This window comes from Sphaeramia orbicularis, chromosome 8 (genome assembly GCF_902148855.1).
Source record: "Sphaeramia orbicularis chromosome 8, fSphaOr1.1, whole genome shotgun sequence".
NCBI lineage: Eukaryota > Metazoa > Chordata > Actinopteri > Kurtiformes > Apogonidae > Sphaeramia > Sphaeramia orbicularis.
Window position 1 is genome coordinate 45,185,276 of NC_043964.1, and position 17,527 is coordinate 45,202,802.

Below are 17,527 nucleotides of genomic sequence, written 5' to 3' on the forward strand. Positions count from 1 at the left end.
TTCTGACCTGTGATGCTACATGTCCTCAAGGATCAATAGCTACATGTTGTTAACCCCAAAAACACAGTGTGCTGAGCTCAAGGCACGTGTATGTATCTGTATCTGTGTGTGTGTGTGTGTGTGTGTGTGTGTGTGTGTGTGTGTGTGTGTGTGTGTGTGTGTGTGTAGCCTCCTCTTGTGTGCAACATCCCTCCTTCATTCCCATAATGTTTGGGTCGGGTTCACGTCCTCTGTCTCTCATTCAGAGGATGAGGGAAGAGGAGAGTGGAGAGGCAAGGACAGAGAGAGAGAGAGAGAGAGAGAGAGAGAGAGAGAGAGAGAGAAACATAAGGGGAGGGATGGAGGGAGAAAACAAGCCTAGAATACAAATGAGCTGACACACATAATGCGCTCTCTCCCTTTCTCTCTCTCTTCCCCTCCTCTCTTCTCTCTCTCCCTCTCAATCACTGTCCCTCTCTCTCTCTCTCACACACACACACACACACACACACACACACACACACACACACACACAAACAAGGATACACTCTCACACACATGGTCTTCCACACTCTCCCCATCTCAGCCTCCTCTGTAGCCGCATTGGAGCGAATGCTGCTCAGGAGTAATTCAGCCACTTAATTTGTAGTCATTGCAAGTTATTGGAACAAGCTAATTAAAAGGACTGTGAGTGTGTATGTCTGTAGTGTGTGTGTGAGTGTATGTGTCGACAATTTGGAGACGAGGCATTGGTGCTGCTGCCGCTGTACCGCGTCTCCTCGTCGACACGTCTGAGGAGCTCACGCTTCACTGTGGACCAGGAGGAGCAGGGGAGAGAAGAAGAAGAAGAGGAGGAAGTGGAGGAAGGAGAAGAGGGAGAGAGAAAGCAGGGTGGAAGGGGATTTTATACCACTGTACCATCATCTGCTCTGAATGACAAGCGCATAGGAATCTGGCGCCACAGCAACTCAGCGACGTGGTATCCGAGGTAAGGAATGAGGGAGGGGTGTGCATGTAAGGATGGTGGGGTTTCCTCCTGTTTCTCCTCTTCCTCCTGGAGTGATATGGACAGTCTCGCTGCACGAGGGTGCAACATTCAGGCACAGCTTTGCTTGCAGAAGTCGCAGCTTTGTATTTTCTGTGCTTTAAGTGGTATGGAGGATCTGTTTTTCTGTGGTTCTTTCCACATCTTTGCCTGTGGGTGTGTGTGTTGTGGCGGGGGAGTGTCTCTCTGTGGTATTCTGATTTTTGCAGTGGTATTCCCAAAACAGAAGCCCTAATTATCTCGCACTGGGTAAATCCTATTACGGTTTTACTCTCCCCCTTTACTTTGTTCTATTAATAGTAGAGGAGGAATCACTGGTGTTGTCAGAGGAGGGAATGCTAGCTGTTGTTGCTACTGAATTAAGTCACAGGAAAGGTGTTGTTTATGTTTATCACTTATGTGTCTTTGTGTGTGTTGTGTGTATGATAGTACAAAGTATTTGCTTCAGCACAAGTTGAAGAAGATTGGCGTGACAGTAGCAGGATAAGATGGCTACACTTCACAAACACACAATTAAAAATATAATAAAATGAAAAAAAAGAACAAAAAAAAAAAAAAAAAAAAAACAATGGGAGCAGAGGGATTTTGAGGCTTTGCTCAGATCGACAGTGACAACACTGGGCCTGCAGATAAATGGCCAAAAGCCCCACTCTGCTACATGCCGAAAATTTTCTGCGGTCCAGATCTTAAATATTCAGCCCTCTCTCTGTATGTTGCACACAGAAAAAGAGGAATGGCTGACCGACAGTTGGCATTTTAACGCTGCATTGCTGCTGCACCCTTTTCTTATGATGCTCCTGCACCATAACACACTGTCTGGCAAGGCAGGAAATTACTGTAGCATGATCCAGATTGTGTCTCATTAGTCTTTGTGTGTGTGTGTGTGTGTGTGTGTGTGTGTGTGTGTCTTTCCCTCCTGGACAGGCATGTGTGTGTTGTACTGTATGTCCCAGGGCAGGGTGGTGGACTGCAGAGGCTGGATAGAGGACATATGACTGCCCGGGTCTCTACCCTTTGACTGGAATCCTTAGAGCGTCAGGGGATTGAAATGTCCTGCTCTGCACGGTGTGTGTGTCTGCTTCATATTCAACTCGGCAGCTTACTTGCTCCTCTCTATTCCACCATTTTGATTTTCTCATGGGGTTTTATTTCCCCTTTTGTCCTTGAGTCATTTTTGTCCCTCCTTTCTCAAACTAACCTCAGCCGTCTGCCCCCATCTGTCTCCTGATGATGGGTTAGTTTGATTTTCTGTTATTGATAGCTAAATTATCAGATTAGGTCTCTTTTCACTTACCCCCCCTTATCAAATCAGAGGCAGCTGGTCTGCTTCTTCATAACCTCCACCAGGAGGTATTGTGATCATTTTGCTTTGTTTGTTTGTTTGTTAGCATCTTTACGGGAAAACTATTACAACCATCTTTACCAAATTTAACCCCAGATAGGCCTAGACCCTGGGATGAACCCATTAAATTTTGGGCCAAGTAGGCCAAAGTTCAAGGTCACAGCAAGGTCACAAAATCTCAAATTTTCCTATCTCATCATTGAGCAATTTTAGAAAATTCATAAAAAATTCAAAACAACTCTAATTAGCCTCCAATTCGATACATCCGTAGCTTATAACAATATCTTGTATCTGGCACAAAATTGTCCATATCCACTGTGGAATGTGGACTCTGTGGACCATTTCAGTTTAACATTGAAAATCCCATTTACGACACATTTTTCATTATAACTCAATAATATTGATTGGAATTTAATATAATTGGACATACACATGACTGGTACCAAGCTTCAACTTTGTACGAAATATCGTTCCACTCCATTTCTCTTTTGTTACGCCCTGTTGACTTTTGTTATTTTTTATGCACCATTTTCAAAAAATCATAACAAATGCAATTCTTGAAATATTATCTTCTCTTAAAATTAAAATTCTAGAAATTAAATAAATAATAAATACAAACTACAACCCCCTGTACTGAAGATCTATAGTTCAAATCTTTTCATTCAATCAACTATAACTATAATAAAAATTTCGAACCTATAAAAATTTATTACCATGTTTGACTGCAATTTTTTCTGCTGTATGGAACAACCTTCAAACTGTTTAATTTAAAAAGAAATAGTTGATCCACACATGCACACCCATTCGGGGTGCTGGCGGGGGCTTGCGTTCTCTGAACACTTGTTGACACACTTAATCAAATACATACACAATAGATTGCACTTCAGCTATGCTAACCCATATAGGTTGGTGAAACTGTTAGCTTCAGTGCATACTGGGCAACAGAATGGCCAGATTGTTTCATACTAATCAAACTACCAACTTGTCACTCAAATTAGCGCCTGGAGACATTTCTGAAATTTCCACTAACTTTTCGCCAAATGTGTGTGAGACAGCTCAGAAATATGAGTGGACCCTGGGGAGTCAGAGAATTTTTATTATTCCTAATCATTTGGTGAAATCATCCCTGGCTCGGTGTCCCACTTATCAGTTTATTATTCATCAAAAGCTTCTCCACCTCCTCTTAGATGGTTTCTCCCAAAACAGACAGTTCCATTTTCAGGAGATCTACCACCACTATCTCACACAACTCAGGCATATACTTCCTCAGCTGGTGGCCAAAGCTGTGGGTGAGAGCCTCTTTGTGCTGCCGCCCACTGAGGCAATGAAAACACAAAAGTAACACTTCCTGTGGACCTCTAGTGGAGGAAGAAATGAAAAAAAAAATACTCCCTCCATCTCTCTGTTCTTTTTCTCTCGCTGTTGATATCTGCTACCTGGGGCTTCTGGTTGTTCATCCTGACAGCTCCTCTTTTTTTTCTTTTTTTTTTTTTTTTTTAACAAGTCTCACACTCAGACTCATACACAAGCATACACACACAGTCCATCCAACCCTCTCTGAAAGTGGTTTGGTTGGTACATTGCATTGTTCTGAGGGATGTTAAGAGCTTGGCTTCAGGCCTTATTCATCCCTTAGCCCTATTCTTTCCACCAGCATAGAAGAATTAGGAGGATGAAAGCTCACCAGCTTATAACACACCAGAAGGAAAGGTCAACTTGACAACTTCTAGAAATCGAAAAAAATCTCCTCTCCTCTCCCTCTCCTCCCTCCTCTCCCTCTCCTCTCCTCTCCTCTCCTCTCCTCTCCTCCTCTCCTCTGTATTGATTTCATATCTGATAATCACCTTGTTGTTCTTGAAGTGGAAGCAAAATCAACATATGTGATGTACCTATAATTCATGAACCCCGTTTACACCACTGTTAGAGGAGTGATCTTTTTCTAAAATCAGTTCAGAGAGTATTTTCCCATACAGTTCATACAGAGTTTATCCTACAGAACAGAATGTCTCATATAACATCATATTAGCCACCATCAACTAATGTGAGATACTTACAATTTAACACGTACTTTATGTTTAATAATAGCAATGTCAACTTCTTGCAAAATGCACTAACTGTACTAAATAGTAGGCTACTTAACAAACCATATAGCATTAGCTAACATAGCTAAGTTAATTAAATAGGCTGACTATTGTAATTAAGTGCAGGAAAATAATGGGCAAAAACCTCTGATGGTTTTATTACTGTAATATCTTAATCACAACTTCCACATAGCTATCAGAAAAAAAAAATCAATAACAAGAGGTCCAATCTTGCATGTGCTCAAGTCTAACCTTAAGTTTGTGTTGGAGTCTGTGTTGTACAGAGAAGTGGTTTGTTATTACCTCCCCCAGGAGGTATTGTGATCACTTGCTTTGTGTGGCATGTGTGCGTGCTTGTTTGTTTGTTAGCAAGATAACTCAAAAAGTTATGGATGGATTTTCATGAAATTTTCAGGAAATGTTGATACTGGCACAAGGAAGAAATTATTCAATTGGTGGTGATCGGGGGGTGGGGGGAGATCTGTCTTGGTGGAGGTCTGTGCTCTCCGAGTGCTTTTCTTGTTTGACTATTGAATTTGACAGCCTGTTCAGTGATTTCTATGTAGAAATCCTTATATTCACTATTGACTTCTTTGATGTTTCTTCTTCAAGCACTACTTCGTTTTTAGCTAACCTCAACAAACAACTGGTTCCCAGACTTCAACACAATCTTTACACAATCTTCACACAAACACACACGAATCTTCCATGTTGATCTTTTAAACTAATATAATAGATATTTCCATATTGAACAATGTTTTAATATATGGAGCAAAATGATTCTTTGTGTTGCCTGGAGAGTTGATGCTCAGCTATCATTTAATAAAACAGAAATTATTTTATGTTTCACCGTGTACAGGTTTAAAACTCAAATTATCTTCTTGTTTTCCAGAGGCACCATGATGAATGATCCACCATAAATTCCTGAAACCCTTCAGTGACTACAACAGTAAACTGTAGAATGCACATAGCCCACAGCATTGAGCTTAATTTTACTTAATGTACAAAGTAGTTATTGAAGTAACATAAATAAGCAATAAACTGTATTACAGAAACAATGTGCTGAATAAAAGCAAATAAAGCTGTGTGGTTATTCAGAAAGAAACATAGAACTTTAAGAAGATGTACTCAAAGCTCATCTGTCCTGATTGGCTTCCACTAAATCGCACTGATATGACCTGATGTGACTGCGTGGACTAACCCGATGCTCTTGCCTTTAGGATTAGGAGACAGACCACTGGACATAGGGACGCTCTAGATAACAGTGAGAGGGATGGCAGTGGATGAGAAGCCGGGTGTAAAGAGCAGCAGCTCCATCGTCCCCTGCTTCCTGTTTGTGGAGGTAAGAAACTTTGTGAATTTTCATTAAATACAATACAAACGCTGTGTTGCTGTGTTAATTAAAGAATAAAGCATTTACCAAAAGAGTTGAATTTAGCATAAATAATCCAATGAACACATAGTATTTATATCATCACTATCTCTAAGATGTCTCTGGGTCACAGATTGGCAGTGCTGTGTGTTCATATCAAAGTAATTTCAATCTATATTCCAGTTCTTTTCAGTACATGGACCAAAATAGTAGGTGTTTTTGGAGAAGCCCACGTAGTTTAAGCACACAATACCCACCGTCTTGTACAGGACACACCAATAGACCTTAAATCTGTGACAACAGCACAAAGATAACGTCAACTCCAAGGGTTTTGTGCTTGTTCAAAATTAATGGTACGCTGTAAAAACATCCCACTAGAAAGAAGCTAAACATTGTTTAAGACACACTAATATTTTTAAACCTAGAAGTTGTTCATGTGATTTTACCCTCATAATAAGGAAACTATTTTTTCTGCTCGGATACTATACAAAACATTCCTCAAACCTACTGGTTAAATTAGGTTCAATATTAATTGGAATATTTTTAAGATTAAGTTAGAAAATTTAATAAAAATCAGAATAATGAACAACACGCATGACAAGAAACTAGACTCGTTTACCATAACCAGTACAGTACCATAACCTTTTGCAACGTGCAGGTTTTAAATAATGGTGCATTTGGAGGTGTTTCTGGATTTGGCCGCACAAGTCCTTATCATATCTCAGATCGCTATTTCCTGTGTCTGTCTATCTGTATTTGCTTCTTCTCGCATTTCTACAATCTCTGTAGTAAATAGTGGAGTGTGGGACAGCTCAGCAAACATACTTTCCACTGCTGACATTCCCACTCTGCATCACACATCCTGCACCAGGGCCAGCTGAGGTTTTTTAAAGTGGCTCCAGTTGTTCTGTGGCGTGTTGAGCGCTTTCCGGCGTGTTTGTGAACTGTATGATTCATAGACGTGGTTTTGGATGTCACAGCACAGACAAGAGTGGATTTTCAGGAGTTGTGTGCAGATCATGCCAAAGGTCATACTCTGTGGCAGGCTGCGACTGTTCAGAGTAACACACGAATGCACTGTGGACACACACTGCCTTATCCCTTGCGGAAAGTGTGTTCCACACTGCTTGGGAGAGCAGTCAGACTGATGAGTCAGAGGGCAGGAGAAGTCCTAGAGCCCTCCTGACATTGTAACTGAGGTGGAGAAAAGCATCAATGGGTAAGGTTAACTAGACTGTCTGTAATCTTATTAGGCAAACGGAGCACTAAGGCAACCATTAGCTTTCAGAGGTAGGGGCCTGTGCATTCAGATCATTGTTCTGTTACAGATTCACATTAAGAGATGCTGTTTGTGTTGCACCAGTGCATTGCAGATGCATCGTGATGTGATACAGATGTTAGATCATTTTTGATTTGCATGTGTGGGTTTTGTACAGCTAACATGCGCAAAGCTGAATGTGGGGTATAGATTGTCATTATAATTCAATTAAAGCATAAATTCCCACTGAATGATTCTCCACTGAGTGAATTTGAAAAGTGCCAAAATAAAAAAAGTCAGCAAGGAGCTTAAAGGGGGAATGTGCCAGAAGAAAATAGAATGAAAAGCATATATGCATAGGGGGGGTCTGAAAGGGTTAATTCCTGTGTGCCACCTAAAAAAAGGCTATTCTAGAATAAGTTAACCATTTTAGTATACTCCATTTTCAGAATATCACGTATGATAATTATCATATTTGTACAATAATTTCACCCTCTGTCCGATGTACTATCAGTAATTCCAAAAATAATTGCCATAAAATAAAAAAAATAATCCCATAATGTACGATAATTTGACCCCCTTCAATACACGGCTATTAGCAAACAACAAACAGGATACATCCTGCACTGCGGCCTGATGTTGTGCATTGTTTCACAGGCCTCTTTACAAGCCAATCAACGCATGACATAGCACGAGTGATGCTCGACATAGCACAGCAACACAAAACATGAACAAAACTTTATTAAGGTTTCAGCAGCTCAGATGAATATTATGTGAAGGGACCCATGATGTGATTTTAATTTCAAGGTTCAGCAGCTTGAGTAAAGTGTTGTTTGAAAAGACACCTGATTTTCATTTTGTGATTTAGAAAGTGTGTTTTGAACACATAAAACTGTAAGACAGCTTTCTTCAGCAAGTTCTTCAATTATCAAGCATTTTAGTAGTTTAAGTGGATTGAGTGTTATTCCAAATGTATAAAGAGATGAAGTCTCCAAATATTTATGATACAGGAGCTTGATACATGATGATTAAGAAGATGGTTAATATGGACTGATGTTCTGGGCAGCTCATTCTCACACCACACAGATGGGGTGCTGTTCTGCCAGTGGCCATCTTTTTCCAACGGTGCTGTATTTTATTTAATGTAAAACTACATATAAGACATTCTATACATGATCTGTGGCAATGTTTTTCTGAAGCAGATGGTCCTGAGCAACATCAAATCGGATATGTACGATACATTTTCCTCAAAATACAATAATTTTAAGCTTCTGGTATGAAAATTTTGTCATTTCCCCATCTGGCAACACTGAACCTGGCATCATACAGCCTTTTCCATCATGAAATGAAGCTCAGAAGCGTTCTTCAAATTCACAAGACTCCAAAAAACAGCAATGTTCCGTGACAGAACCACTGCTTCTGTCTGTGAGCTTATGTCATTGTATGACTATACCATGTTGGTTCAGATCCACACTGACAAACTCAGTAGTAGAGTTGCACACCTCTGATTAGAGGAAAGTGGCATGTTGAGCCTTTTAGGGTTTAGATTAAGTAAAATAACAATTTTTTGTTGTTGATGGGTGTCATCACAGTAAAGGTTTTGCTTCTGGAAGATTGTGTGTTCTCATGTGCTTATATGAAGTTAATGATGGAGTCTGTTCTTTGGTGGGGAGCTAGTTTCCTTTTGACTGTGTTTTTCTGATAATACTAGCTAGTGTTGCACACTGTTTGCAATTTAGAGAAGCAGAAGAAAAGGACTGAAGATTTCAGGAGAGAGTGTATGGATTTTCACAGAAACACCAACCGGAGTTCCTCTAGATTGAAACCAGTGTGCAAACTGTTATCATGGATGTAGGTGACTCTGGCATTAGTTAGCTTTTGAGATGGAGCTAGCTTCATCAGTTATTGACCAGCTATCTCACAAAACATACTACAATATAAATTCAAGTACACCAATATATAAATCTTCCACGTGGACGTCTTATGTCATACAATTCACATTACATGTCAAAAAACATGTTTTTGTGCCTCTACAAATCATTTCACATGTTTAGAATCAATGCACCCCCCTGAAATCATTAATTACTGTATAGTTTTGTAGCTGGTTGCCAGTCAATGCATGATTGAGCCGATGTTGGTACCTTAAAGCTCCTTTATAAGTCTGTCCACAAACTACACATACCTCTGTTTCTGCCTGGTACCAAAGGAGCAACTGGGATTCAATAGCTCCTCTAACCTGCCGCAGCCCACTGTGAGCCTGTATGTGAAAACACCGGTCCCCTTCAGTATAATTCACTGTAAAAAGCTCTCCATTAGGCCACTCCACCATATGCCTCCCACACATCAGCTCTCAGCCCTCAGGGTCTCAGTCAACTCCCTCACCAACTCTACATCTGTGTGAGAGACAGATGGAGAGATAGTGTACTTGTGTGTGTTTGCACTGGGATGGAGAACCTTACCATTCAGAAAATAGGCCAGCATTGTAACCTGTAATGGAAAGCAGTGGAAAAGGTTTCCCTGTGCTTCTTGAGATGACAGCATGAGAGTGCACAAAGAAACCAGATAAAGAGTAGGCATCATTGGAAATGTAGGTCCCCTGCATGATAACCAAGGCATATATTGACTAAAATGATTGATTACACATATACACGTAAATGGTTTCAATGGATACAGCGGAGAATTTGAAGTGTGGTGTAACAGTCAGGGACATTCCTGTTGATAATTTAATGTGAGATGAAAGCAGCCAACAACAACTGATAATATCAATAGTCATTTGTCCTCCATAGAAAGTAGATGCTATTGTGGACAGACCTGTGCCAAGCATTTAATGCATTCTCTCTGTGGTTAGATATAATCTGTCAACCTGATCATGTGGATGTAGTTGGGAATTGGGGAGTAATCTGATGGTGTTGCTAAGCAGACAGCAACATCTGAGTTTTTTTTTTCTCTCTCTATTTCTGTTCTCTCTTTGAAAGAGTCTAATATCTATTCGGGAATCAAAGTTTCTGTTGCTCTTGGATCTAAAGAATACATTTTGATGCCTTCCCAGTAACTGTCTTGCTATATTCAGTAGAATCACCTACCCTGTCCTACTTTAAAATCAGTCATGACCTTAATTATCATGAAGGTGTTGGTAGAATGTTATTTTTCATCTTTCTTTGAGCTTAGACTGTGGTTTTATGCATACATTTCATTATTCTGTTGTATTTCTGAAGCAAGAATGTGTTATCAGGGGAGAGAAACAACAAAAACTAAAGAGGTGAAAATGGCAGATTTTGGCATCTGGGCTGAGAAGATGGTGTGAAATTACAAAACAGAAAACTGTACAGTGAGCGATTCATTTAGCATGGTTAATCTCTATTAAGCTACTTTGCAGTATTTTCCAGTTATTTATCCATCTGTCCACATGGAACCCCTCAGCAGAATGTTACCTGCATGTGTCCGAGACTCAGAGCCTTGAAGCCTCTTACTGTGAATTGGCAGTGCTAACCACTAAGCCACTCTGCTGCCTCAAACAAGATTACATTATTGACTCTGAGGGGCTTTAGTGGGGAGGGCTGTCAACAATATAGTGACAAAGATCCAGGTTTGATTTCTGAGCCAGGGTTTCATGCTGGCCAGTTTCTGGACACTGCAAGCTGCCCATCACTCTGGATGGGAGTTAAAAGACCTACAATGGATATGTAAGTTGAACTTGTGTATGCTGGGTGTGGTTCTACTCTGCATTACTCAGAAAACAAAGAAAAATGCTAAAATATTTAACCTAGTATAAAAGAGACACTAAATAACATAGACCATACCAATGTCTTTTTTTTTTTAAACACGTATTTATGGAGATTTTCTTCTATTAACCAAGAGAACAAATTACAAACAAACAATAAGGCACATGGAGAATATATATGAATACAAAGATACAAAATACACACACCAAAAAAAACCCAACTAATAATATTGCAGAAAAAAACCCCAATCAAATAAAAAAGAAAATAAATCAATTTGTATCATCCATCTATCATCAAAGGATATATTGTTATTCTCAAGATAATTGTAGAACATCCAAACTTGTCAAGTCTGTTCTTTGTTGCATAACTTATCTTTTCCAAAGCAAGATAAAAAGTAATTCCCTTCAACCATTGTGAAGTATTACTAGGGGTGTCATATTTACATGATCTAGCTATAAACCATTTAGCTTCCAAAAAATAAAATTCAGCAAGGATCTAACATTTTTGGAAATTATAAGCACAACGATTTCACATCAGTGTCACAACATCAGCAAATAATGATTACCAGCACAAAACAGACACCAACACAGGCAGATCACGAGCAAATCCTGTTGCTGAAAAGGTAATAAGTTAAACACAACATACATAAGTCCTTCGTAAAGGTATCTCACTCAAACAATACTAAATAATGAAGTAATGCGTGATCATGGAAGTGTTTACTAGTGCAAATTGTAATCTATCTGACATAACACCGGCACAAATCATCTTTAAAGACATGTAATTTGTTACAGACTTATTGAATTTTGTTCATGTCAATTCTAATTATGTAAAAGGCAACAAGCAATGTTAAATATTAACATTAGTAAATCGGATATGGCAACTGAAAGGAGCAAGTTATGTACACTGAATAACACCACGCATTTGTTCTAATACAAGGAAACAGGTTTATGATTTGATATTTTTATATGGAAATGTTATATATCATAGCTTTAATATTAGAGAAGTTAGATTTTGAGGAGTGGACCAGCAACATTTGCATCACAGGGGAAGGTAAAGAAGAGAGGATTGTGCTTAAAAAAAATGAGAAAAAACACGTTAATCTGCATTTGAGAAATGACGAGTACTGCTGATTCATCCTCAGTCAGTGATGAGGGAGAGTGTGACCCTCCACAACCTCTGCTTTTATTTGTGTGTGAGGTGAGAGTGATCCATACCATGCCACAAGGACCTGTCCCCCAACCTCATCAGCAGTTGCCATGGAAACCAATCAGGCTGATTCATTCTCCGTCTGTGCTCTCTCTTTCTTCTGACTCCTTTCATCCTCGCTGCCCTAGTCACAAGTCACAACCTTTTCTATCAGTGCTGCTACCCACTCAGCCATCTTGTCTTGTTCAGTCTCTTCGATCCCCTCCATTTTGCTCTGTCATTTCCCATTTTGCCACTTGTGATTATCTCCCGGCACTTTATCCTTTGTCTCTGATCTCACAGGGCCATTCACTAACGTACAGATATCAACATCACCTCTTGCTCATATCTCACTAATCACATTTAACCCTGCATAATTCATCTAAACCAATTTATAAAGGCTATTCACCTTTTATTTTTATTATTACATTATTATCTTTTCCACTGTATATTATATCTGACAGTTACATAATGTGAGGCTAAAGAACAAGAGAATACCTATCTCCTCTAAAATATAGCTCTTAGCTATTTCAGGACATTCAAGACAATTCACGCTTACAGTTTAAAAGTATTTTGTGTTTAAAGCTAATCTACTGTCGGCTTCAGTGAAGAGGTGTAATGGAGAATGCAGCTTTTTATGCATGAGTATCTGATTAGGCACTTACCCAGACCAGTGGAGGGCAAACATAAAGCCCCATCCTACCACTGTAAATACTTTTTCACAGCCCTCCTCCTGGCTCTGTCATAGGCCACTGCCACTGTCATATGAGCGGCTGAGAGCAGTTTAATTTGACCCTTTGACCTGTGTTCAGATTCTGCACCATTAACACCATAGCTCTTCTTTTCAGGTCTAATCTGGGATGTTTTAGATTTTATCACTATAGGTTTCCAATTTGTGCATTTTATGATATCATTAGATTAGATTGATTTTAGGACGTGGGCCTAAAAGCTTTCCTGATCAGACTGAATTATCATTGGGGGTTTCAACACGCGTCTTTACAGAGCTCAAAAAAACACTTCATCTGCCATGTTGCCGATGTGTTATCACATAGGCTACTGTAAGTTGGAGTAGTGTGGGTGTGATCATTTCCATTTCCATCGTCTAAATTAAACCAGATATGAGCAGCCAGTGTCTTAATCCTTTGCTTTATTCCCTGACGTCTGTAACATCGAACATAAATCGTGTGGATAGATGCCTCACACTGAGGACAGGAAGATACGATTTTCTAGTGCTCTTTCAAAAAAAACTGTTTGGAGAAACATTAAATTGTGCTTCCGTCTGTGCTCTAGTGCCATTTATATGGAAACAAATGAGGAGTTGTGCAAGGTTTGGTGCAACATTTAGGAAACAGAGCATGGTCATGAAGAAAAATGTGCTGTGATTTGTCCAGCAGGGGGCACTGCAGTAACACAGCTGAAACTCTCTTTCCACACACAGGAGGAGCTTTTACTGTGGAGATGATGTTGGCTTTGAGTGCATTAGATGAACGTGATCAGTAACAGACATAACTGTCACTTTTCACTTTCCTGCTTTTCTCCATTAATTTTTATTGACCAATGGAAAATAGATTTTGTCTCATGATTTTTATTCACAAAATAATGTGAACAATATTGCAGTAAGAACCTTGACCAGACAAAATGAGTTGAATGGTTGCTGAAGCTCTGGCAGCTTCACACCTGATACAGGAAGGATGGACAGTTTCACATAAAAAAACAAAAAAAACCTAAACTCTCAGCTGTTCATGCAGTTTATATTAGGTGTAGCAAGAGCAGACTTCTAATGCTCAGTTACTCATTTGCTCATTATGAGGCCATAATTGTTATTAGATCTGCAAATAAAAAATACAAATTCATGCCTTACTCTTAAAATACAAAGAGTTCCTGGACAAAAATTAGTTTCAGTGGTTGCAATGCTTTAAGTCAAAAGTTTTGTCACTTTTTAAAATGTTTCCAAAGCTTTGCTATTCATGTTTGCTGGCTTTTTTTTTTAATTAAGAAAGACCTTGCTGTAAAGAGGTATAATAATGCTTTCACCTGAAAATCTTAATATAATCAAATATTTTGGGAGGGTTTTTTTTGTAATTTGATGTTCTCAAATAGGATTTTTCTTACCTTTCACTTAAACTGAACACAGCATGAACAACTATAGAATATAATTGATAGAGTGTACAGCTATGATTAATAGCAGTTCAGGAAGCCAAGTGTTGATAAATGGAACCGAAATACATTTTTTGCAAAGTGAAGATCATGGCATCAAAATTTAATGTCTCAAAACTTTATAAAAATCTTTGTCAAAATGCCTTTAAGCATAAGTTTAACTAGAGAACTGGTATTAACTTTACATCTCCATGAGGACTGTGCATTTGTTGGTCTCCAGTATGTTTAAACTGCAATGTCTCTAGAAAGGCTGTACAGAATGTCTTCAAATGTGGCACAAATGTTCACTTGCCAAAATGATGAACTGATTAGATTTTGGTGGTCAACATCAACATTTTTGGCCATAAATCAGAATTTCAATTATTGTGCAAAGATAGTGGATGGAACGGATTAAACTTACAGTTATTATGAACTTACATATCATGCTATGTTAAAACAAATAGGGCAATGAGCTCTCAGCAGAACTTTTATATCTATTATACAATAAAGTTAACTGAAAATATAAATAAATTAGAAGCACTCGGAGAGCGCAGACCTCCGCCAAGGCTGATCAGTGCCCCCCCCCATGGGCCTCCCCCCACCCCCGATCACCACCAAAATTTAATCATTTCTTCCTTATCCCATTTCCAACAAACCTAGAAAATTTCATCAAAATCTGTCCATAACTTTTTGAGTTATGTTGCACACTAATGGACAGACAAACAAACAGACAGACAGACAAACAAACCCTGGCAAAAACATAACCTCCTTGGCGGAGGTAATAAACCAAATAGCCCCATGATTTTTTATAAAATACATTTGGACTTAATTATTGGCCAGACCAACAATCAGTCAACCCTCAAATGGAACATCTGACCAAGCTAACCTTGCCAAACATTACAAAAGATGGAATTTTCGTAATGCAAGGGCCGGATAGTTTAGAAAAATCTATTCAGATTGTCTATCATCAGCGGAAAAAGTGAACCAAATCCTACTCTTTAAACTCTTGTTGTGTTTTCTGTTTTTTTGTGCCATTACTTATTCATGAGGGTGAGTAATACACAGATTGCACACTGTATGACTTGGCAGACGAAGCAGTTTGAAGCTTGAGGCAGGTAGTGGACCAGTAATAGCTGTTTTGCTGCAGTGTAATCTGTGTAATGTGCATGTACAGGGTTTCCCTATGGTGCTGTGTGCACTGCAGGGGTGTGTGTATGGCCATACTGAAGACATGCAGAGAGGTGGAAACCAAACAGTGAGTAAGGTTGTATTATTAGAGTGTGTTATCTGTTACATGAATGCTGGCAGAAAATGAAATGAGAGCAACATAAGAGGAGTTTTAAAAATGAGGGAAAAGAGGACTGGACTGGAGGATGATTAAAGCTCCTCATCTTTTTTTCTGGTGTTCCCACTGGACTCTCCTTCCCCTCAGCCCTCTTCATGTAAACTCAGTACAAAAGCTCCCATTCTGCTCTCTCCATGTCTTTTCTCACCTCACCTGCCCATACTCTGCTGAAAGGATGCAGGCCAAAACGCTCTGAGCAGCCCTCTCTGTTGCCAGCTCTGCTCTTTTTTTTCCTTTCTTTTTATTCACTAACCCCCAACTCACCCTCTTCCCATCTTCCTCCCACCCTCTCTTGCTCCCCGGACACCTCTTCTACTCTCCTACTCCCTCTTCTTTCTCTGCTGCTGGGACTCGAACTGCTCTCTAAATGCACCACTGGCTCTGCTGTTTTCTTATTCCAACTCGCTCCACATTTTTCACTCTTAAGTGCCACATTGACATTTTATAGGCTAAAAAAAATCTTCTCATATTCACATCTCCTTCTTTTGTAAACTATTGACAAACCTTTCATGGTTATTTTCATGTGGAAACTGTTTATTCAGCTTCCAAAGCCTATTTATCTTTATCATGCTCTCGTCTGTCTGCCTGCTTCACACATGATAATTGGAATACAACTGTTTGTCATCATTATAGTGAGATATCTAAAGAAAAAGACAGTGTGTGTGTGTGTGTGTGTGTGTGTGTTTGTTTGTTTGTTTGTTTTAAAGAATGCATTTGAAAAGTTTAAGCAACAAGACAGCCAGAGATTGAAGACTGTGGTCTTCTTAGACCATGTGCCCCATGCTGTAATGATGGGAAAAGACTACATATATGTGTGTGTGTGTACATATATATATATATATATATATATATATATATATATATATATATATATATATATATATATATATATATATATATATATTAGTGGTGGGCAGCGATTAAAATTTTTAATCGCGATTAATCGCATGGCTTTCTGCGATTAATCGCGATTAATCACATAGTTGTTGGGGGGGGGGGGATGCATCATTGCATCTTTTCAGTGATATTCCAGACTGGAAGTACTCCGGTGATAAAAATAATTGCACGTCAGTGCTTCCAAACAACTGTGTCCTTCTCAACCCCACCATCTGAAGACATTTAAAATGAAAATGTCCATGTAAAAAACCACTACTTTTACACATGTTTATGTCCCCACCAGTGTATTTACAGTTGTGAGTAATTGACAGGAGTCTTAAGCCCACTAATAAGTACTAATACTAATAAGCCCATTAATATGTGATGTTCAGTTGTTCAAAGCAAGCAAAAGGGGCCCTGAAGTGGTCAGAATAAGTTGCACTAACGTATGTTTTGTCCTTTCCGTGTTACCGTAGTTAGTTCGGACATAGAACTAACAGACATGTTTCTTTCACTCTTGTTTGTATGGCCCCAAAAACGTTTGCCTGTGAGTATTTTATGTTCAGTTGTTGTAAGAATGAATAGTATCAAATATCTCTGATGTGAGCCTTTGTTGCTGAATAAAAAGGTGTTGTAAATCTTTAATTAACCTGCAAATGCTAATCGTTAGCGTGTCTATGGATTTTTCCCATTTAAGTTAGCATCGAGATAAAATGACTGGTAATACAACATTCACATCATAAATGAGTAAAGGGTAATTCAAAGGCTGACATATTAGACCTAAACACAACCAATGAATTTACATAAACTTAGCATGAGCCTGCATAAAGAATTACCAACCCATCTCCGACTGCTTGCATAAACAAATTAGCTTAAACATCAGCATTACTTGTAAAGTTTGCCTGTTTTCTCCTCTCAGCCGGCACATACACACAGCACCGGTGTGTGGACCGGCAAAATAAAAGCATGAGTTTCAAAATAAGAGCCCGTATGTATAAAACAACTAAGACTTGCTTGAAAGGCAGAACAGTAATAAAACGGCATTAATGTGAGATAAAAAAATTGTCGACGTTATTTAATGAATGCGTTAATTCGGTAACAACGCGTTAACTTGCCCACCCCTAATATATATATATATATATATATAAATATGTATATATATATAAATATGTATATATGTATGTAT

The 17,527-nt window shown here is 38.9% G+C and overlaps 1 protein-coding gene across 3 annotated transcripts in view; it reads left to right on the forward strand.

The window, feature by feature from the left end:
• Window positions 1–480: 480 nt before the first annotated feature.
• plppr2a (phospholipid phosphatase related 2a) overlaps window positions 481–17,527 on the forward strand; it is a 134,872-nt gene continuing 117,825 nt past the window's right edge. For all 3 annotated transcript variants that reach the window (XM_030142360.1, XM_030142357.1, XM_030142359.1), the window contains exons 1-2: window positions 481–967; window positions 5,668–5,789. In XM_030142360.1, coding sequence (XP_029998220.1) covers window positions 5,721–5,789 — 69 coding nt within the window. In that variant the 5' untranslated portion in view covers window positions 481–967; window positions 5,668–5,720. The remainder of the gene's footprint in view (window positions 968–5,667; window positions 5,790–17,527) is intronic.